The sequence below is a fragment of the Echinops telfairi genome, unplaced genomic scaffold (genome assembly GCF_000313985.2).
Source record: "Echinops telfairi isolate 266 unplaced genomic scaffold, ASM31398v2 ScPeMD7_14;HRSCAF=57, whole genome shotgun sequence".
NCBI lineage: Eukaryota > Metazoa > Chordata > Mammalia > Afrosoricida > Tenrecidae > Echinops > Echinops telfairi.
In genome coordinates this window covers 3,809,508-3,833,103 of record NW_022103911.1, presented here as the reverse complement: position 1 = coordinate 3,833,103, position 23,596 = coordinate 3,809,508, and the positions used below count along the sequence as shown (strand labels likewise).

The window sequence follows — 23,596 nt, the reverse complement described above, 5'->3', positions numbered from 1 at the left end:
GATGCCACAGTTTCTATACAACTACTTTAGTGTTGGACACTTATTTCTGATGAGATGCATGATTGTCAGATTAATATTCTCACATTGTTTTGTTAAACAACTTCTCCTCAATTATCCTCTAATGTGATTGGTTTAATGTTAAATAATGTCACCCTGGTATTCCACACTTTCAAATTCTTTCCTGGGGTTGTGAGAAAAAAAACCAAACCTTGTATGTGGGGTGAAAATAGTTAATACAGGGAAGTGTCTCTCAACTCCTCCATTTTATTAAGTCTGCTATCTAACAAGTCTTTGTAAGTCTACATGTTCTCTTAGGAAAATGTGAAAATGAATACTTTCCTGATTAACCTCATAAATCCGAACTCCCTGCCGGAGAGTCAATTCTAATCCACAGTGACCCTGGGGAACAGGGGAGAATTGACCCTGTGGGTGTCTGAGATTGCCACTCTTTAAAAATACAAACAATAATTTTATGGACATATAATTCACATGTTATGCAATTCCATAATTCAAAAATTCAAAACCTGTCTTTCTCCAGAAGAAGCATACAGGAATGACAAAATGAGCTAATTAGAACCCTCATAAGAAAATTATTTGAAAGATAAAAAGACATATGTAAGTAGTAAGTACTAACTGCCGCCTACCAATGTTGACTCATAGTAGCCATATTTGTGTTGATAAAGTTTTGTAAATGTTTTGAGAGAAGATAGCCTCATCTTGCTCATGCTGAGCAACTGGTGGATTTGATCTAAGGCCTTTGGGAAGGTTAGCAGTCCATTGCTTACCTTACAGTGCCATCTGATAGTAATGCAAAGAGATTATACTTTGTTTGAAACCCATTTCTAACCTAATTCAGGTCCTAATTCTGTCTATTACCTTCTATGTGGTGATTGCCTTCTCTCACTTTTAGTATTGATATATCATGTGCCAAATAATGTCTCTTTTGACAAAGGCTGTTCACATATACATTGGTGACACCATACTTTTTCTATAATGGGAAAATAGCGCCCTTTTGTTATTTTCCCCTAGTGGTTTTAAAGACCTGAAATCCCCAAAGTGAATAGAACAGCAAGGCTATAGAGTGCATTTCAATGCAGACAACAAGTCTTCACCCACCTCCTCCTTCCACCTTCGTAGGCCTCACTTCCCCCAGCAGCCATTAACCCCTCAACTCCCAAGAGGACAACACCCACCACAGCTCCACCTCTTCCCTGCCAGGGACACTGGCATCCAGGGGTCCAGGGAATAGTGAGCTCCGAGTTCCCCAACTCCAGGCTATTGTACCAATAGGTGGCAGCAGCCAAAGCTGTTACCGCTAGCCTTGCTCCTGATGTCGGTACATCTATTTCCCTCCTTGTACCCAGCCAACCACCCAGCACTCATGAGCCCAGACATGTGCAAAGCCCTGCTAGCTGTTGGTAGAGCCGCCCCTCTCCTACATACACTCCCCACCCCCTTTTCTTTTCAGTCACACAGCCAGCAAGACCAGTCTCCTGCACGCAGTGGCTACAGCTCTTTGGCAAGAACAGAGGAAAATCATAAGGTTTTAATTGAACAGGCTTTACAACATTTAACCATGCATTGCAAGGGGATTATCTGAATATGAGGTGGTGTTATCACACATTCAAATTGCATGATGTCCTGTTTCCCAGGGTGTGGGGTGGATGCTAGGGAGCCAGGTCGCTTCATGGGTTAGGTGCTGGGCTGCTCATCATGAAGTTAGCAATGAGAAACCGCCAACCACACCACAGGAGAATGGTGGGGATTTCTACTCTGTTACAGAGTCACAGTCTTGGAAACCCACAGGGACAATTCTACCCTGTCCTGTAGGGTGGCTGTGAGTCCGATTCTGCTAGATGGCAGTGAGTGTTTTTAGTTGGATGGTGGATATTCATGGATACAAATCATATCTAAAATTGGAAAGCATAAGATCTACTGCCAAAGGAATAAATTCTATTGACACAAGTTGTTACTTTAATTTTTTGACAGATGTCTATCTTATTGTGGAAACAGAGGTGGCCACATCTGACCTCCCCTGCTTTCAGTACGGAGAAGGAGAATCTGACTCAAAATGTCTAAGGATGATTTCTATGAGGCAAAGGCCAGATACGCCTCCACCCGCCAACTTTCTTCACCCTTTCTATTACAAAGTGTCCTTCCAGAGACATTCTATTCATCTTGATAATTCATTGTAATAGCCAAACAGAACTCATAGACAATAATCATGATGATGGGGTTTGCTAGGGAAATTCACAGGTTACAAATCAGATTCAGAAATGTTAAGGATGCAGTTATTTTGTTCATAATTCCTTCTGCTCCTTGGTCAGGGTCTCTGCCCTGCTCAGCTGAGTGCTGTGGTAGTTACATAATCTGGTGTTAACTTGAGAGTCTTACGAGTGAAGGGGTGGAGTTTACCCTGTTAATCAGGTCGCAGCATGATGTCCTCATTTGGAGGCACTACAGAGATAAATAGCTCGCTGGAGTCATAACACACACGCTCCCTCTGGGACATTCCTGTTGACAAGCCACATGGAACTATGCTGATAGAGCCCTGGAGCTGGAGCCCTGGAGCTGGAGCCTGGGAGGAGCCACGTGGAGACCCACACCAGCGCTGAGATGCTTCCACCACCACTGGATCCACAAGACTTTCCACCCACTGCCCTGTGATCTTCCTGCATTCTACATCATTGCATATGTTGTGTGAGTCTTAGAAATTTACAGACTGGTGTAGAACATATGGGCTAATATGAAACTTAGGGACTTGATCTGGACTGGGCTGGGATGTTTTCTTAATATACAATACTCTTTATGTAAAACTCCTTCTTATATACACAAGTGGCTATACATTTCTTTCTCTAGTCAACCCATACTAACACAAGTGCTACAAAGTCCTTTTTGAATTTGGAAGTATACAAAGGGCATCTTACTTTGCAAGTCAATCTTCTGCCTAATTGTGCCTGTTACAGGGACGGGGAAGCCCACTATTGTGTCGTATGCTGCTGCTGCCACTGCTCTGCACAGGGGTCTCACAATCACGTTGTTCTTGGCTCTTCTTTCTTGATGGTCGTTGGAACCTCTGTTTCTGCTTCAGAAATGACTCACTTTACTCCCAGAGGAATGGCAAAAGTGACCTCATGTTAGTCCGAAAAATCCCAGTGCACATTCACACAGACTTATTTGCTGAGAGTTGCCAAGTCTATGAATAGAAGAGCCGTACCAAGTCATTGAACTTCAAAACACTTATTTATAAATCCATCTGACTCCGGAACTTTGATCTTGTTTTATATCATCTTCCAATGTTACCCCATCATGAGCATAGGCCAACATATACTAAATACAAGGGGGGAAGGATAGGGAAAAACAGCTGGTAAAATAATGATTATTTTACCATAATGATTGCTATCATTACTTTTCAAACTTTAGCTAGTATCTACTCTGATTCTAATAAGTTCCTAATTCTAAAGAAACTATTCATTTTTTTCTTAAAGTAAAAATGAAATAGATTCATTTTAGTCCATGCTGATTTAATCATATAACATAAAAACAAAATTAATACTTTGTTTATCATGACTTTTTTTTATTGCATTAGATGTCTCTAAAGAATGGATGACCCAAAGCAAAAAATAATAACAATAAGTGACAACAAAATCTAGACAGCTGTCATAAGATAGTATAAAATGGGTTGCTGCCAGGAGAGAGGGCAATTCTCCAACAGCATGACTTTACATTGGAATGCAAAAATGAAAAAGAGATGCCAAACCAGATTTGAAGCAGGAAGGCATTAGTTCACACTATTTTAAGCTAACGAGTTCAAAATGACACTGAACGCAAAAGACAGGGTCACAAATGATGTTAAGAATGACAGTAATATGACAAGCTCTAAAAGTAATGCTTTATAATTGCATATCAAAGCAATAACTTAGTGTAAATTATCTTAATTATCTATTTGTCACCTTGTTACACTGTTACATTTATTCCAATTGAGATTTGTTTCAATTACTAACAAGAACGAAACCAAAAAGCAAATTAATTATTAAATATGGTCTCACAGATAGGCTTTAATTTCATACACCTTAGAAATTTCATAATAGGAACCATGTCTTGGATAATTATTTCCTTTTTGGTTAGTGCCTTTTAATAGTGTTGCACTTACACAAATTAAATTCAAATATAATGTTTCCATGTCAACATATTATAAGCGCTCAGAAAAATTATTTTAGGACAATTTCAAAGTGTTGTTTATTTCTGTGTGAATGTGTGCCCGTGTGTGATATAAAAAAAGTTTCAGTCACAGAACATTCTATCTAAATTGCATTTAATTAGATCATTGCCTTTTTAAATTTCTTAATCATGTGTATATTCAGATGATTTATTAGTGATTTTAATATTAGAGGAACTATTAGCCTAGCCATTTTTGCTTCTCAAAACTCAAGCCGAACTAACTGCCCTGGAGTCTGCTTCCACTCCTGTTGACCCCATTGCCCTGTATGACACAGTAGCATTGCCCATGTGGGTTTCTGAGACTGTAACATTCTGCAGGAGTAGAAAGTCTGATATTTAGCTCTCTACTTATAAAATCTGAGATGAAAAATAAATTTAGACTGTTGTTGTTGTCCTTATGTACCTGCTAGTCATTTCAGACACAGGGAACCTCCCTACACCAGAATGACACAGCGTTTAATCCTTCACCATTGTCACTAATGTTACTGTGTGGGAGTCCATTATCGCAACCACTCTGTCAATCCATCTCTTTTTCATGCCTTCTCTACTCTCCCAAACATGATGTCTTTTTTCCAGGAGCTGGTCTTTCCTGATAACCCATCTAAAATACATGAGATGAAGTTCACCATTCTCACTTCTCAAGAGTTTTACTACCTCCACCAAAATTAGTTTTGTTTTTTGGCAGTCCGTGGTATTTTTGGTAATTTTTGCCAATGTCATAATTAAAATCAATTATTTTCTAGTCTTCTTTATTAATTACTCATTTTTTATATACATATGAGGCCAATGAAAATATTATGGTTTGGATAAGTTGTACTAAGGTCACTTCAAAGTTACATATTTGCTTTGCAACACTTTAGATTTTTTTTTTTTTGCATTACAGTTGCTCAATGTCATGTATATAGAGAAAAGAAAGTTATATCAAAATGCCAGTCATTGAGTCAAACCATCTGGTTGACAAACTTCCTCTTTTTCAATGACTCTCTACCGACTATCAAGTTCCTTACCAGAGACTGGTCTCTCTCTTAATAACATGTCCAAAGGCAGCGAGACAAAGTCTTGCCATGGTCACTTCTAAGGAGCATCTTGGCTGCACTTCTTCCAAGGCAGATCTATTCTTTCTTTGATTTCTTGACTGTCGCTTCTATGAGCATTCATCAGGGTGCGATGTAACAATGATGAGAAATACAATCTTCCTCTAGTTCCTAAAGGTTTCCTCCCCGCTCCCACTACCATGACTCGAATTCTATCTTGCAAGACTGGCTAGACCAGAGGAGGTACACTGGTACAGATAGGAACTGAAAATACAGGGAATCCAGGACGGATGAGCCCTATAGGACCAGTGGTGTGAGTGGCAAAACAGGGAGGGTAAAGGGAGAATGGGTAGGAAAGAGGGAACCGATTACATGGAACTGTGTGTGACCTCCTCCCTGGGGGACAGACAACCAAAAAGTGGATGAAGGGAGACGTCGGACTGGGCAAGATATGACAAAATACCCATTTATAAACTATCAAGGGCTCATGCGGGAGGGGGGAGCGGGGAGGGAGGGGAAAAATGAGGACCTAATGTCGGGGGTTTAAATGGAGAGAAAATGTTTTGAGAAACGATGTACAAATGCGCTTTACACAATTGATGTGTGTATGGATTGGGATAACAGTTGTATGAGCCCCTAATAAAATGTTAAAAAAGAAAAAAAAAAAAAGATGTGAAGGTTTGGAAATCCAAAGAGACAGTTCTTTGATCTACAGGGTCATTATGAGTTAGAATTGATTAGGATGTCAGTGAGTTTTACTTTTTGGTGTGGGAGGCTGTGTAATATCTATAGATACTACAAGCTAGATATTGAAGAGCTAGAACACATCTTGCGAAGAGTGGCAAATAATAAGTTGAGAAGGCACAAATATAGAAGGTCTGAGGGCAATTTTGAGGGTTGAACATGTAAGAATTCATAGCAATTCCCATCAATATTTTGACATCCTACGTTTTTCATTTTAGGTTATATATTTCAATAATTTATGCCATTTGTTGGTCAATTTGTTATATGTAGTTTGTGTGTTGCTGTGATGCTGGAAATGACATCATTAGTATTTCATCTACCAGCTGGGTCACCCAGTTAACAGACTTCAGCAGAGCTTCCAGACTCTACGAACAGACTACTAGGAAGGAGCAGGCAGTCCACTTCGGAGCAAAACCTTATGAATAGCAGCAGAGCACTGTCAGACACAGGGAACTTTATGAATAGAAACAGAGCATTGTCGGAGAGAGTGTCAGAAGAAGAGTCCCTCAAGCAAGAGGGCACTGCAAACATTACTGAGAAACAGCAGACTTCTCAAAGCCGAGTGAACCATCATGATGGCAATAGAGTAAAGCCTTCCAGAGCAAAACTGTCAGGACCTCCATTTGCGGGTGGCACATGACTCAAAATGAGAAGAAGAATTTGTAAACATCGACTAATACCATAATTAGAACTTGGAATGCACAAAGTTCCTGAATGTAGGAAAAATAGAGGTAATGAAACATGCAACAGCAAGCATAAAAATTGATAGCATAGGTTTCAGGGAGCTGAAATGAACTGGGATTAGCAATTTTGAATCATAAAATTGTATACTTTTCTATGTTGGGAGTGACAGTCAAGAGAAATGGTGTCGCATTCATTGTTAAAAAAGGCATTTCAAGATCTATCTTGAAAGTACAATGCTATCTGTGGTAGGATAATATTTGTCCACATATAAGAAAATTCTGCTTATACAATTATTTTTCAAATGCAGTACTGATGATTAAAGATAGTGATGTAGAGACTGAAGAATTTGACCAGTGTCTACAGGCTGAAATTAATCAAACATGCGATCAAGATGCATGGGTAGTTATTAGCCACTGGAATGCAAAAGTTGGAAACAAAGAGGAAGGGACAATATGACTGGCCGTGTTGCTTGCTAGACACGGCGCTGGAAATCAGTATAGAATTTGATCAAATTGATGATTTTTTTTCATCACAAAGGCTGTTTTACAAGAAAACCGCACCTATACACATGGACTGCTCCAGATGGATTATAATATGTTATGATTATATCTGTGAGAAGAGACTATGGAGAAGCTCAATGTTAGCAGCTAAAACCAGGCCAGAGACTGACTGGAACAAACCATGTGCAAGTTCAGGTTGAGAGGAAGTAAATGAGAACAAGTCCAGAAGAGACAAACTCCGACCTTAAGTATATCACATCTGAAATTTGGAAACATCTCAAGAATAGATTTAACACATTGAACACCAATGACAGAAGACCTGATGTAGTGTGTGAGGTCAACAAGAAGTCATTACACAGACAGGTGAGGAAAGAAAGATCAAAGTGGGAGAGACTAAGAAGCCTGCGCTTACCGTGGAGTAGTTAAGGCAAATGAAGGCATTGACCAAGTCAAGAGCTGAGTGGAAAATCCCGAAGTCCAATAGCATAATAAACTGTGCAAAGACTTAAGAGCTAGGAAATCCAAAAGGAAGAACACACTCAACGTGTCTTAATCTAAAAGACCTAAAGAAAAAATTCAAGCCCAAAGTGGCAATATTGAAAAATCCAATGGCAAAATGTTGAAAGATGCAGAAATAGCAAAAGAAGATGGATAAAATACACAATGCCACAGTACCAAAAAGAAGTCATCAACATTCAACCATTTCTAGAGGTCCATGATCAAAAACCAACAGTACTGAAGGATTGTGAAGATATCAGTGAAAAAGAAGGCACAAAAAACTGATGGAATCCCAATTTAAATGTTTTAACAAGCTGAAGCACTAACATCACTCACTCACCTATGCCAAGAAACTTGGAAAACAACTACTTGACCGAAAGACTGGGAGAGATACATATTTCCTCTGTTCAAAGAGAGGTAGCGCAACGGAATGCTGAAATTATGGAGCAATAACTTTCATATCATGGGTAAGTAGATTTTTTCTGAAGATCATTTAACAACAGTTGCAGCAGCACATTGTCAGGGAGATTCCAGCAGTTCAAGCCAGATAAAAGAGGGCATGGAACAAGGATTATCATTGCTGAATTCAGATGGATCTTGGCTGTAAGTAGGGAATTCCCTCTAGATGTTTACTTGTGTTTTCTTGATTGTGCTAAAACATCTGACTTGGTGGACCATAGCAAACTATGGATAGCTTGAGAAGAACGGGAATCTCAGAACACTTCTTTTTGCTCATGCAGAACCTATGCGTGCATCAGGAAGCAGCTGCTACAAACAAAACCAGGAACTAGTGCCTGATTTACATTCCAGGACGGTTTTCATCGCTGTTGTATTTTCTTGCCGTACTTATTCAATATGAATGCTGAACAAATAGAGAAAGTGTATTGTATGGAACAAATGTGATCTCGGGACTGGAGGAAGCCTTTATTAGCACCTGAGGTATTAGCATGAGATGACACTGCTTCTTTCAAGTGCTGAAAGTGAGGAGGACTTGAAACCCTTGCTGCTGAAGAGCTAAGCTTGAAGCTTTCGATGTAAAACAACAACAACTACAACACAATTCATACAACTAGATAAAAAAAGTATTATCAAAAGGTAATGATAAATGGAGAAAAGATGGAAGTTTCCATGGATTTCGTCTTGCTTGGATCCACAATCAATGCTCATGGAAGCAGCTGTCAAGAGATCAAAGGATGCAGGGTGTTGGGGAAATCTGCTGTACACGCCCTCTTAAAGTGTTGAAAAGCAAGGATGTTACTCTGAAGACTAAGGTGCACGGAACCCCAAGTCATGGTATTTTCAATGACTTCAGATGCATGTGGAAGTTGGTCATTGAATAAGGAAGACCGAAGAAGAATTGATGCCTTTGGATTAGGTGCTGGTAAAGAATGCTGGACGAATCATGGGCTACTGAAAGAACAGCAACAATCTCTACAGAAAGTAGAGTCCGATGTTCCTTGGAGACAAGGATGGTGAGACTTCATCTCCCATACTTTGGACATGTTTTCAGAAAAGACCAATTTCTGGGAAAGTACATCATGCTTGGTAAAGCAGAGGGCTAGTGAAAAAGAGGAAGACCCTGAGCAAGATTTATTGACACAGTGGCTGCAACAATAAGTTCAAACAAAACAACCATTGTGAGAATGGTGCCAAGATTTGCACGTGTTTCATTCTGTTGTATAGTGCCAGCATGAGTCATAATGGACTCAACATTTCAATGATCTGATTGTGAATATTGCATTGATTTAAAACAAAAAAAAACTTATTTTCTTTTAGGAAAAGTGTGATTGTTGAAAATAAAAGTCTAAAAGTCTAATGTTATATTGAGAATACCCCTTAGAAAATTTGTGGAAAAGTCAAGCAGCATAGAGGGACTTATTCAATTTTAATAGAATAATTCTAAGAACAAATGTTTGAAAATAAAAACATGAGATACCTGTTTATATTTCTTCCTTACAGTTTTGAACATGTTATATAATGTACTGTATATCAATTTGAAAGGGCTTAGAGAAATTAAATTTTAAAAACTAAGAGTATTGGAAATCGAAGGCAAATAAAATTTTGAGATTGTTAGACAACTTGTCAGAGATAATCACATAGACATTTGACTTTAATCAAAATTCAGATTGATTTCCTCCTAACTCTGCCTACTATGGTGAATCTGCATAAATTCACAAACTTTGATTACACTACATTCTATGAAAAAGTGTAGTACTGAGACCAAATGAATGTCTCCAAATCAAAAGTATATGATAGGTCTCAGTCAGTGGTGGTTAGTTTATTGAAAGCAGATCCAAATCCCAAACATTTTAAATAGTCTCACATAATTTAAATATCAAAAAATGCTAAAATAATAAATCGCCTAAAATGTTCATAAAATTCACTAAATATCTTGTTTATATTATTGATAACATTCTAGATTCCTAATTTTAGTAAGTAATTGATAATATGTGTTGCCCCAGACTGCATTAATACACATTGGGACTACATATTAATACAAAAAGCCGTTTCCTTGGGATTATTTAAGTCTGAAAGCAGACTTATGCAGATTTTGCAAATAGAACATTCCACTTGTCTAAACTGCAAGCTTCTTGCCGACTAGAGCCATTGTGTATTCATCTAGCTATTCACGGTGCTTTGTCCATAGTGAACCTCAATAATCATTGAATTAAACCATAACTGTATGACCAAGACCTACTTCTAAAATTACTTATAGGACATAATATTTAAAATTTTTAACTTCATATCACACAAATTGCTACTTAAAAGTAACTATTAAATCTTTAATATGAACAGAAGTTTGCCTATAAATGATATGTAATTCAGAACATTAAAGTCTGTTGAGAATTTGGAGCTAATTATTGTCTCACTCTGAAATTGCATAAAATTAAGAAATTATCAAACGAAAATATTCATTGTGTGTTTTATAAAACTCCCAGATCTGAGTTTGGCAAAATGATTCCTAAAATAAAAAGTCAAAATATCCAAATGGGTCAACTATATATAGGCATTGTGTTTTCAAAGTTTTGTGATATTTGCCCTTTTATTTGAATCATATATATCTTGAAATATGGGATTATTTCATAAATATATTCAGTCTACTTATTTTGAATATGTCACACTTTGTATAAGATTTGATGAGCATGACACTGTTCTGTATATAAGTGCTAATAATAGTCCTCATCGGGAGCCCTGGTGGCATAGTGGTTGTGAGCGGGTCTGCGATCTGTAAAATCGACCAGCTGCAACCACCGCTGCTCAGCTGAAAGACGGGGCTTTACAGTCCCGCTCAGCCCTGTCCCATTGACTCACTAGGAGTTGGCATAGAGTCAGGGCAAAGAGTTGAATTTTGAGGGGGGTGTGGTGTGAGGGCAAGAAGGGGGAGCACGGGAGAGGGAGGGTTTAACCAGTCACAGTCTTAGAAACTCACAGTGGCAGTTCTACCTTGTCTTATAGGGTCATTATGAGTCGCGTCATCTCCTTGGCAGTGACTTTGGACGTTTAAAACTATTCCTTACATTACTTGTGTGTCGTTACATTACTTTATGTGAATCCTAACATAATGGTGGGTTGGACATCTGCACAGTTTATGTTTTTATAAAATGACTTTCCTCAGGAAGTTTTATGATAAAAACTAAAAACTTGTCTCTGTATCTTAAATACAGCTCACTCCATTTCACTTGGGCCCCTCTTAAAGTCTTAATTACTTTTGAGGATGTTTCTTTGCGATGGAAATAGAAATAATGAAATTAATTAAAAGCAAATGAAAAAATGAAAGATTAATTGGTATATAAAATTCTTATTTGCATTAAAATTATTCTTGCATAGATCATGGGGTCTCTTTGTATCTTGATTCATTTTTATATTAAAGGAGAATATTTTATGGCAGAAAAATCTGCCATCTAATATTTTATATTAAAGGAGAAGATTTAGGACTGAATTATTACTTTCTTTCCATGCACTAAAATTTTACCTTATTGAACCTTGTGCTTTTTCCCTCAATGAAAATGAATCTGCTAAATTCTTGTACAGTACTGTGTTCTATAGCTTGAACTCATGACACATTACTATTCTATGGACCATATAAATTATGAAACATGTGACATGTCATTCTTTAAGGGGACTGTACAAGCTCAATCATGTCGTTGCTGTTAGGTGTCATTGGGTTGTTACCATTTACAGCAACCCCACGTCCAACAGAACGAAACACTGCCTGTTCCTGGGTTAGCCCCACCAGTGCTGCTCTGTGTGAGCTGATGGCTGCAGCCACTGTGTCAATGTGTGTCATCGAAGGACTTTCTTGTTGGCCCTTTATTACAGGTGAGGTTGTTCTTCAGGGACTGGTTTCTACTGATAAAATGTGAAAAGTATGTAATACAAAGTGCTTCCGTTCTCTCTTCTAAGGAACAGTCTGGCAAAAATTCTCCCAAGAAAAATTTGCTTTTTCTTCTTGAAGTCTATGAATGGATTAATATTTGTCACCAATACTACATTACGATGCATCACTTGTTCTTGCCTTCCCTATTAATTGTCTGGTGTTTGTCGTCAAGGTGATATCTTAACTGTTTTGTTTTTCTTAAGCACTTTATAGAGATCTTTTGAAGCAGTTTCGCCACATTGCAATACATTATTTAAATCCTTGACGGCTGCTCCCCGGGGAATATCAGAACACATCCTTGGGCTCATCTAAAACCTGTATATGCACCCCGAGGCAGCCAAAGGGATACTGAATGGTTTAAAATCCGGAAAGGCATGTGTCAGGACAGTATCTTTTCATCATATTTATTCAATATGTATACTGAGCAAATCATCTAAGAAAGTGGACTATTTAAAGAAGATGAGATTCGGATTGGGGGAAACCTCATCAATAAACTGCAATACACAGATGACACAGCCACCCTTGCTGAAAGTGGGGAGTTGCTGATGACAAGCACGAGCTGTAGCATTAAATATCAATTGCCATGCAGTATAAAGAAAACTGGGCCAATAAACCCATCATGATGAGTGGAGAAATGATTGAAGTTGTCAAGGGCTTGCATTGGGCAAATCTGCTGCACAAGACTTCTTTACCGTGTTGAAAATCACGGATGTCAGATTGAGAATAAGAGCTGCTTATCCAAGCCAAGAAAACTCCCAAAGCCTCATATGTATGTGAAAGTTGGACAACGAGGAGGAAAGACCAGAAAGGAATCGATACTTTAAATTATGGTGTTGGTGAAGAATATTAAATATACCATAGACTGTAGGAGGGAGAGCGAGAATGGCCCTTGGAAAGAGAAGGGTGAGCCTTTGTCGCATGTGCATGAACATGTGGTCATGAAAGAGGAGACCCAGGAAAAAGCCATAATGCTTGGTAAAGTGGACTGTCAGCCCCAAAGAGGAAACCTTTCTTGAGATGAATTGTCAGAGTAATTACAACAATGGGCCGGCAACCATCCAAACAGATGACTTTGGAAAATGTTTCCAAGAATGAAATCGCAGATTTGACCAATGTAGTAAGTGTAATGGAGAGTACTTTGAAGGTGATGAGGTTGTTTTGTGAAAAGAAAATTAAATACAGAACTTTGGGGGGAAAACCCGTTTTGTGGGGCAGGGACCCACATGTATTTGCAACCATAAATGGAAACAGTGATTTTTTTTTTTAAGGCAGAGTGTCTCAATTTGATAAGTCACTTGGAAATGTCTTTTCTCTTATAAATATATTATTTATAAAGGAACAATTTCCAATAATTATATTTCTCAGCAAGCTGGGGATTGGGAAGGTTTTTTTTCATAGAAACAAGAAATTAGAACATATTTAATGCTCCAGGTCTTTCTGATGCTCCAATTACTTCAAGTATTTTAATTTTGCTGAACAAAATACCAGTAGAATTGCTATTTCAGAGAATTACAGAAAAATCTTTGAAAGCAATAGTAATGTGCTTGTTAAGAAATAAATACCCAAAGTCCTCTGGTGTGTTGCTACTCCGATTCCACATAAATTCTGCCTAATGATCATATATTTATTTTCCCTGCTTCAGTGTTTATTCTCTGTTTTATGTGAGACCTCAATTCCATACATTGACTGGTTTATGTAAATATTCTTGCATTGGAGAAAACATTTTCCCAGAAGCAAATGATAGACAACTTTATTTTTCCCCTATAAAAATAAGAATACCTTATTCTGAAATTGGGATGGATTAACCAGGGAATAGTAATTCTCCATCTCACAAAAAAATTCTTAAGTATAAGAATACAGAATCTTGGCATCACATTGTTTCTCCTTAACCCTTAGCTATCACCCCTGTTTATCATTTTACTTTTAGCCCTGTTCTCAATTATAGAGTTTATATCCTTGAGGACATTGAGATACTTCAGAGTTTCTTGAAGAAAAAAAATAGTATTCTGTTTTGAGTTATGCAAAGCAATCAATGTGTTTCCATGTTTGGAGCATAAAATTCATAATACTAAAATTCATTGGGAAATACTGAAGTATGTTGGCTCATCACAGGCAACAACAATAACAGGGAAAAAAAAGAAAGAAAAGAAAATTAGATTAGTGTCCTAAGCACACTCTGTCTCTAAACCACAATAAGAGAGTATAATGATTTAAATTAAACCCACATTTTGCTTCCTATTTTAAAACAGAAAAAAATATTAATCTCAACATTATTAAAATAGTCTTGGCACATTACTCAATCTAGTGGTGTTGATTTAAAACTTTTTATTTACTGAAACCTTTACATGCAACTAAAATTCCAATTAGATTAGATATGGTATAGTTGGTATTAACAATTAATACTCTTAGAAAATTAGGTTTGGGAGAAGATATTCAATTATGAAATAGTTCTGAGTTTGGAAGATAATTTGTAGAAGTCCTGTTACTTCAGATGTAAAAATTTATAAATTTATCACAAATACATCTTGTGATGGGCCATTGTGTCTTCTTGGGCTTTTTACTCTTAGGTGACTACTCTAAAACAAAAATGTGTTTGGGCTAAGAGAAAAATACAAAGTTCGTTTCGAATTTAAACAACAGAATGTTCAATAGGTTACACACAGACATGTGTAAGACAACGTCCGTTGTCATTCTTCCTACCCATGATTGGGCTTAGAGAATTTGGGGTTGGATCCCTGGAGAAAAATCAAACCCAGATATTTCTTCCATAATTAACTTTACCTCATTGATATGTCTGAAGTGTAAGCTTTGCCCAAGGCTGGCCTTCAGTGAATGCACTCTACTGCGAACTTCTAAAGACATTTATTATCAGACCAGTTAAACCAGGTTCAAAGTTAGTCCCCTAAGACCAACCTAGTCTAGATTCATTTTACTCCAGGGAGGTCCAAGCACTCTGACAGGTAGGAATGCACTAAAGTTGCCCTAAAATATCTGTTCTGGCAATTATCCTTGTGCATGTTTTTTAAAAGAAAATGACATTGCCCATTTGTAGTTAAACCTGCCATTCCTTATTTACAAGCAGAGACTAGTCTCTACGGGGCATGTGCAAGGAGTATGGAAAGATGAAGAAATAACATTACACTTGTGAATAAAAGTATTTTAAATAAATATTTTAATTCTATTGTTGGCATTTACAAGTAGAAAGCATACAATATGTTACAAATATCAAAATGTGAAAAATATGAATGTTACATAAGTAACAAATGTAAAAACCGTATTTTCTTACCTTCCCTGAAAGTAAGAAAACTATTCAGCATAGGAAAATATCAGTATCAAAAACACAGATTAGGTTTAAAAAAAAAATGTTTTTACACAGTATTAAAAAAAATCTACAAAAAGACAGGAAGTAGTGAAGTGTTGAAATTTGAATCCGTATAAATTATATAAATTGGGTACTTAGTATAAATGTTAAGTGTTTGAAAAACAAGTCCAATGACAGGCTTTCTTTAAGTCAGTTCTTCAAATTTTAAAAGCATAGAAAACTTTTTTGCTCAATAAATAACTTGTAAACGTGTCTCTTAGAAGTGCTGCTGACAATATCGTCCCACAGTTGGGAAGGTGGCAGTATTCCGGGGGCAACATCCAGCCATTTGGTTCCTAATGGAAAGCCTGATGAAAGTATGCAGACCAGAACCATTTACAAAGAGATTCATAAGTTTCAACACAATATCATAAGAAAATCCTAAAGTGCTGAACAAAATGACTTAATTTTAGTACCCACTGTCATGTTCAACTTATTCAAATATTCAAACATTTCCGAGCAACATCAAATATGGAAACTCTAATTCTGAAACACGTTAATACTGCTTAGTCTTTCACTCACAGATAGGCAGGCTCTTTTCTATCATTACTTCATACTTTACAAAGATTGGTTAAACCTCAGGAAGGCGGCAATGCAAACTATCGGAATAGCAATGATACAATGGAACCGATATGCACACTCCACTGTGAAAACACAAGTTCATTTCTGCAATGGTAACAATATTAATTTCTTAAGTCACAAATCAAACATTGGTAAATAAGAAAAATCCTTCAAATGTTGCATGCCACGTAGTTAACTACAAAATACAAAGCGTGCAGGAAAATCATGTGATCCAAGCATGTTTAAATTAAGAGTCCTCCCGAGTCTGTTTCAGCAGCATTGTGGTTATTATTGTTAAAGGTTGTGCTCAACCACCAGTCCATACTGGCCTCTTTATCCAGCCTACCCCAATCTTAATGGCAACGTTAGAAGGGTTGGAGTGTTTCTTGGCTTACGATTTTGATAATGCCAGTACACAAAGTTCACACATATTCTTCTGCTTCCCCATCTTTGGGGACTGGCTTAGTTGTCCCGCTTTTGCCTTCTTCGTTTGCTGCTGCTTTTTCTGGGAGGGATGCCAAATCTTTAAAAACATCCACGTAGTGGCCAAAGCCAGGGCCCCAGTTCAAAAGGTTGTCCCAGTTGAAATTCCCCGCTTGCTGCCCAAGTTTCGAGGGCAGCGCGTTGTCAGACACCCCGGGCGCTGCGGCCTGTGTGCCCACCGGTCCTCCCTCAGCCCTGCGGCCATGGTACCTTCTGGGCTTCAGTCTGGTCCCATAATTATCCTCGTCATCTGCATCAGACTCATTGACTTGAGATAATTTGGGCATCCTGGAAGTATATACCATTGGCTTTTCCCTGTCGTATTCCATTTCTGAGCAAGTAAAGGACTCATGGGAGTCACTATCAGAAGAAGATTCTGGCGCTGGAATGCCGTCTGCGGGGTTCCTTGTCCTGGACAGTGGCCGGCGGCAGTCCTCCTCCGACGAAGATCTCCCGTGGTCTGCACTGCAGATACTCGGGTTCCTAGGGCGAGGGGTGTTCAGCCTCTCTACCTCTTCAATGGAGAGTCCTACCGGGGGAGAAGATTCCAGCGGCATCTGCCCAATGGGCTGCTTTAAGCGGCTTCCTGGTCTAGAACCATGAGCTGCCATGGCCTGCGGACTCTTGCTTCTCCTTCCCAGCCGTGTGGCATAGTTGAAAAGCCCAGGCTGGCAGGCATCACCATGCATTTCCAACGCGTTCCCATCCCTTAAAGGAAGATGTAATTCCCTAGCTGGGCTATTCCGATAGAAAGTGGAGGACTTGGAAAACGGAGCCGGGCTGTGCCGAGAGAGGGGGTTGGGAGTGGGACAAGCGGAGTGGCTCAGGGAGCTGGTTCTCAGAGCTTGGCTGTAGGAAGGCTGGTAGGTCAAACTGCTTGCTCCTAAGGGCATGGGTGATTGCCTTGCAAAGCCTAGAGGACTGTGTCTCTGGATGGAAAATTTGGGGGTGTGGCTGCGGAACTGCTTGTAGTGCTGGATGATGTCGGCGTCTGAAGGGGCGATGCTGCTGGCATTGTCGATATCATAGTGCTCGATCTCTTGCTCCGGGGAAGCCAGGGGGGCACTTGGGATGGTTTCCGAGTTGGGGGGAATGTCGGTTTCATCATAGATGAGATAAGGGTTTTCCCTTTCGATGATATCGGGTTTCGGGTTCCCTTCAGGCTGCTTTCTCACGGTCATGTCATCGCCATACGGAGGAATATTATCTGGGTCATCGAAAGCAACGTTCTCGCTTCCCTTTTTCTTTTTTTCCTTCGGCTTCTTCTCCCTCTGGGGACTTTTGCTCTTCTTGCCCCTGCACTGATGACACAGAATCAGGCTGAGGACCAGCAGGGCCAGCACGGTGGCGCAGCTGCCCACAATGGCAGGCACGGCCCACAGAGGCAGGGAGATCTCTTCAGGACCCTGGCTCAGGACACAGACATGGCCCCCAGGACTTCCAGCCTTACACACCCTACCCTGAGGGCAGAGGACTCCTAGACAGGCCACGACCATGTCACAGGTCCGCCCGGTGTGGGATTCTGGACAGTTACAGGTGAAACCAGAGTGGAGGCCAGGTTCGCAGCTGCCACCGTTCTGGCACGGGTGGGAGGCGCAGTCTCCAGGAGGCACACACTTGTAGGCATACCACTGATTAATGCACAACAAATCGCCCCAGCAGGGGTTGCTGGCACAAATGTTCGGGCCACGACAGCCAATCTTGATGGAGGGGTCTGTTTTTGAGATGGAGGCCAAGCTGTGCTTCCCACTGAAAGGAAGGCTTTCTCCTCCATACAGCATAGAAGCAATGCAGCCATCGAAACCTGCAGGGAGACACAAGAGCCCATCATCGGATGAACGGATGAACTCAACAAGGGATAACAATCTAACTCAATGTTATTCGACCATAGAGAGCAAGGGCTTTCCTGTGTACACTACATCGTGGAGGAACCGTCCAAGTGCGGAGTCAGAAACAGAAGGACTGATAGGTGTGATCTCATGACCGCCCTAGAGGAGCCAAATACATGGTGACCAGAAGGGCCTCAGAGATGAACCGCTGCAGGCAGCGAAGGACAATGACTGGTCATATTTATGGGAAGAGCCGCTGAGTTTCACTTTAGGGCACTGACAACCCTGCTGATTGTATAACACTGTGAATATAATTAATGTCACTGAATTGACCACTATAAGCAAGATGTCAAAATGAATGATATGGATGTAAATACACACATCTATACCATTTTTTTAAGGCACAGGGGTAAGAGCAGTAAGGCAGTTTCAGGAACATCAACGTGTTAAAACACCGTACTCCTAGCACCTGGTGGAGAAGCTTCTCAATCATGTCATGAAAAGTTAGAATGTACAGGCTCGCGCCAGTGCAGCGCAAAGGCAAGAAATCTGTGCATCCGCTGAGTAAAATCATCATGGCAAAAGAAAGGAGAGTGGATTGCTCAGCTCCGAATCTTTTGGAAATTTTGTGATGTTTTCCACAAGGGTGACATTCTTTACCCGTTGATGTTATTTACCAAAAAAAGTATGTTATTTTTGTAGACCATACTCCAATTCATCAAACACAACAAAAAATTGAATTGATAGAAAAAATAAAGCTGAAAAAGAACAGCAAGAGCAATATAGGAGAATAGCTTTAGTCATAAAGTTTTCAACATTTTCAACCGAGGTCGTATAACTGCAAAGATGGCACTTCTGTTTTTAGAGCAAAAAAAAGAAAATGAAGCTTAGCTATGACAATGGCTCGACACAAGAGCTGTGCATTGGGACTGTGGCATTAACATTTTCTGAGGCAGAAGGGCAGGCTCCTTCTGAACCCAAACCAAACCTATTAAGCTGATTCCCACTCGTAGCAACCCTGTTACGCGGGAGAGAGCCTCATTTTTCTCCTGAAGAGCTTGTGGGTTAGATGTCTGACCCTGCTGTAAGCAGCCCTATCCCCAGCCCACAGCACCACCAGAGTTCCTGACAAAGGCTCCTTGGGTGATGATAATGGTAAGAAAGAAAACAACGCTGAGAAATAATTTGTTACTAACCACACAGTCAGCCGTTGGACTCCACCAGTACGAGAAGACCTCGGCTGCTCCTATCTCAAGGCCGAGAGTCTCTCTAAAAAACTGTTGTCCACTCATAATGTCCACGAGGACAGGGGAGAACTGCCCTGTGATTTCTAAGACTGGAACCATTTTTGAGAGTAGAAAGCCCCATCTTTCTTTAGAGGAATAGCTGGTGGTTTTGCACGGCAAATCTTGGGGATCGCAGCCCAACTCCTATCCACTAGCCACCAGGGATCCCTAAGAATCTCTGAGGGGGCTTAAAAAAGATTATGGGAAAATTGAGTTAAAAGATAATGTAATTAATTCTCCATTACTTTTTGAATCCCCTCATATTTTGAAACTAGCAAAGGGGTGTGGCTTAAAGTGCTTTGTTTTCTTTCAACATTCCCAAGCAACACAAGCCCCCAACATGCTGTGTTCTGTCATCCTGGTTTAATATTCCTCTCTTTATAATTCTCATGAATATCAAATAACCTTTCATGCCCCATTTACCTCCCTGATTTTCAGATTTAAGTTAAACTGCCAATTTCCTAGGAACGCTCCCCCTACCTTTTTAAAGCGGTGCCTTACAACTTGATAGCCTTCCCGTTAGATGTTTATCTTAGTCTATACTCATCCTATGAACCCAAATATTTTCTGAGGAACGTTTGATCACTAGCCTCCTCCCTTTCTCAACCATGTGTCAGAAGAGTAGTGGCTATTTACTGTCCATGTGAAGCTAGTAGTAACCACAGGGCTTAGTGATTATCTGTCCTGTGGATGAACAAATGGATTCGTTATTGGAATTATAAACAAACTGTTGGATGACAAGCAAGGCAGGAAAGCGCAATAGGCTGAATTATGAACTTGGTAGGAGAGTTGCAAGACACTAACAGCTGTGATGACTGGCTAACACTGTATTAAAATTTTTCTTTTTAAAAAAAAAATCATTTCACTGGCGGCTTGTACAACTCTTATCACAATCCATACATACATCCATTGTGTCAAGCACATTTGTACATGGGTTGCCATCATCATTTTCAAAACATTTTCTTTCTACTTGAGTCCTTGGTATCAGCTCCTTATTTTTCCCTCCCTCCCTCATGAATCCTTGATAATTTATGTTATTATTTTTTCATGTCTTGTACTAACAGATGTCTCCCTTCACCCACTTTTCTGCTGTCCATCCAACTGGGAGGGGGTTATATGTAGATCATTGTGATTAGTTCCCCCTTTCTCCCCACACCTTCCCCTTCCCCTCCTGATATTGCTACTCTCATTATTGACCCTGAGGGGTTTTTCTGTCCTGGATCCCTGTGTTTCCAGCTCTTATCTATACCAGTATACATGCTCTGCTCTAGCCAGATTTGTAAGGTAGAAATGGACTTAGGATAGTGGGGGGTGGGGGTGGGGGGAAGCATTAAAGAACTAGAATAAAGTTATATGTTTCATCAGTGCTCTGCTGCATCCTGACTAGCTTGTCTCTTCCTTTTGACCCTTCTGTAAGGGGATGTCCAATTGTCTACAGATGGACTTTGAGTCTCCACTCTGTACTCCCCCTCAATTCACATTGATATGATTTTTTGTTCTGGGTCTTTGATGCGTGATACCTAATCCCATCAACACTTCATGATCACACAGGCTGGTGTGCTTCTTTCCATGTGAAATTTGTTGCTTCTCAGCTAGATGACTGTTTGTTTATCTTCAAGCCTTTAGTATCCCAGATGCTATATCTTTTGATAGCTGAGCACCCTTATCTTTCTTCCCATATTTGCTTATGCACCCATTTTGTCTTCAGCGACTGTGTCAGGAAGGTGAACATCACGGAATGCCAGGTTATTAGAACAAAGTGTTCTTGCATTGAGGGAATACTTATTACAAAATTTCTACAAATAGCCATGAAGATCTTAGAATACTTATAATTGATAGTATCACAAATACAACTTTTTTTTTTCCTAAGGAAAAGTACCATTCCTTTGGGACCTTACGCAATATTAGCACTTACCTGTTTGAGAATCTCGATGAGCTTGATTGGGGGGGATGCCTCCTAGAGATATAGTTAGCACCTCAAGGCCCCCAAAGTCCTGAGTCGGGTGGATGATGTCTCTATTAAATATCCTGTCAATGGATAATACTGTGGCTGTTCCATTTTTCCCAATTAGAAAGGTATGCCAGTGGCCATCTGCAACATATACTTCAGGAATGTTTCTCTCCACTTTTCCAGCGATTCCTGCATCTGATGTGAAATGTACTTTGCCATTCTTAATCTATAAAACAGATCAAATAGCACACAAAGTATTACATATGTAATTGCAATTATTAATGGTGATGAAGTTTTAAATATTGGCCAAACGAAAGGAAGTAGATTAGCTGAGGGCTGCAGTGACATTGGAGTATTCTTAGACATTTCAGGAAACAAGTATGTGTCATTTTAGAACAGTTAGAAGAGTTGAAGGACTTCACACATTTCTACCGATAATTTCAAGATGCACAGAACCGTTACCCTCAATACTACTGAGATAATAATAGAGTGAATGCCTATTTTAAGATGCATGACTACACTTAGGCTGATTACTGATGTCTCAAATGCATTGGGGAATGTACTTTATTGGTCAGTCTCATAATTGACCCAAAGTGATCAAAACGATTAAAACCATTTGTAAAGAGAAAAATGAGTGATTCAGCTAAAAATAAAGCACAGTTGGAAAAATACAGACAAAAATAAATCATTTAACTTCTCAACTATTACACACTGGAATTTTAGGGGGAAATCATACTTCTTATTTATATTTTTGAGAGGAAAAACTATGGCAAATAAATGGCAAGCTTTTCGTAATGAGGTGTCTGGGCCAGGCTCCATTTGGGCTGTCTTTCACAATTAATCTGAATGCTCTTTGGTTTCTTCTCCTTTGCCCGGTAGAACATGGGGAACAAGACACCCCGAGTCCAGTTTCCAGCTACCACGTTTCCAGTATCCTGAGCAGACAGCTTCAGAAAACAAAATAATTTATGAGGGAAAATGAACATTTGGTTCGGAGAGCGTAATCCTGTCACTTCTGCCAGATGGAGCTGGTGCCTTGGCAAGGGTGGGACATGGCACTCTGCCTCAGAACATGGGGAAGAAGGGATGGATCCCGCTGATTTTGCCTTTCAAATTACATAGTGTTTCTCGATGCAACAAACATCTGGTAGAACAAAATTCAGCTCATTTGTACTTTGTAGAAAAAAATACTTATACTCGACTAATATCATGCTATATCATAAAAACGGTCTTTCTAAATAATAATGTAATCCAATTATCAAAGTCAAACATGGACACATATGAATAGTTAAATGACAATGTTTATTCAAATGGGTAATATTTTATAAACAGTCCTTTGTGACAGAAGCATTGGGAATAGCCTTCTCCCAGTTCTCCGCTTTGTCTCCTACTTGTCCTCTTTCATTGGACAAATCTCTGAAGACTGATCACTTGGAATGCATCGTGGGGTCAGTCAGTGAGGAAGAATATTTATGTTCTCATTCTGATATTCTTGATGTTTTCCTTCCTCAATTAAAACCACCCCACATACTCTTACTAACTTTCCAAGCATCATACTAGGTTTTATGCTTGGTGATTTTTCTCCTCCATAACGATTCAAGCCAGGAAACCATATGGAGCTCTGTTTTACTCTAGAATACATGACATTGCCAGGAGTTGAAAGCAGCTCAATGGCATGTAGTAGTTAGTGGTGGTGGTGGTGGTGGTGGTGGTGGGTTCCCTGAGAAAATCCTTTACTCCTAAAATGTGTTTTTCATAATGTAATTTATTTTGTTAATCTTCATCTTCACCCAAGTTAATATGTGTCTACCTTCTAATTAGTGATTTACTCTCCCTTCTCCTTCCACTCCTGGAAACTATTGAAGAATATTTCTGTTAGTGTGAAAACTTTTCCTCAACTTTCTCTAAGAGTGGGCTCCTCACAAAAGGGTCACAAGGAAGAGTTAAGCCAGTCACCGATGAAACATACAACTTTCCTCCAGTTCTTTAATGCTTCCTCCCCCCTACTATCGTGACCCCAATTCTACCTTACAAATTAGGCTAGACCAGAGGATGTACACTGGTAC

At 39.5% G+C, this 23,596-nt stretch overlaps 1 protein-coding gene across 1 annotated transcript in view; it reads right to left on the bottom strand.

Moving 5' to 3' along the window:
• Positions 1 to 15,214: 15,214 nt before the first annotated feature.
• FAT4 (FAT atypical cadherin 4) overlaps positions 15,215 to 23,596 on the bottom strand; it is a 201,670-nt gene continuing 193,288 nt past the window's right edge. Inside the window, exons 16-17 of the mRNA XM_013007038.1 lie at positions 21,495 to 21,756; positions 15,215 to 18,268 (exon numbers count right to left, since the gene is read on the bottom strand). Of these exons, the coding sequence (XP_012862492.1) occupies positions 16,404 to 18,268; positions 21,495 to 21,756 (2,127 nt within the window). The 3' untranslated portion in view covers positions 15,215 to 16,403. The remainder of the gene's footprint in view (positions 18,269 to 21,494; positions 21,757 to 23,596) is intronic.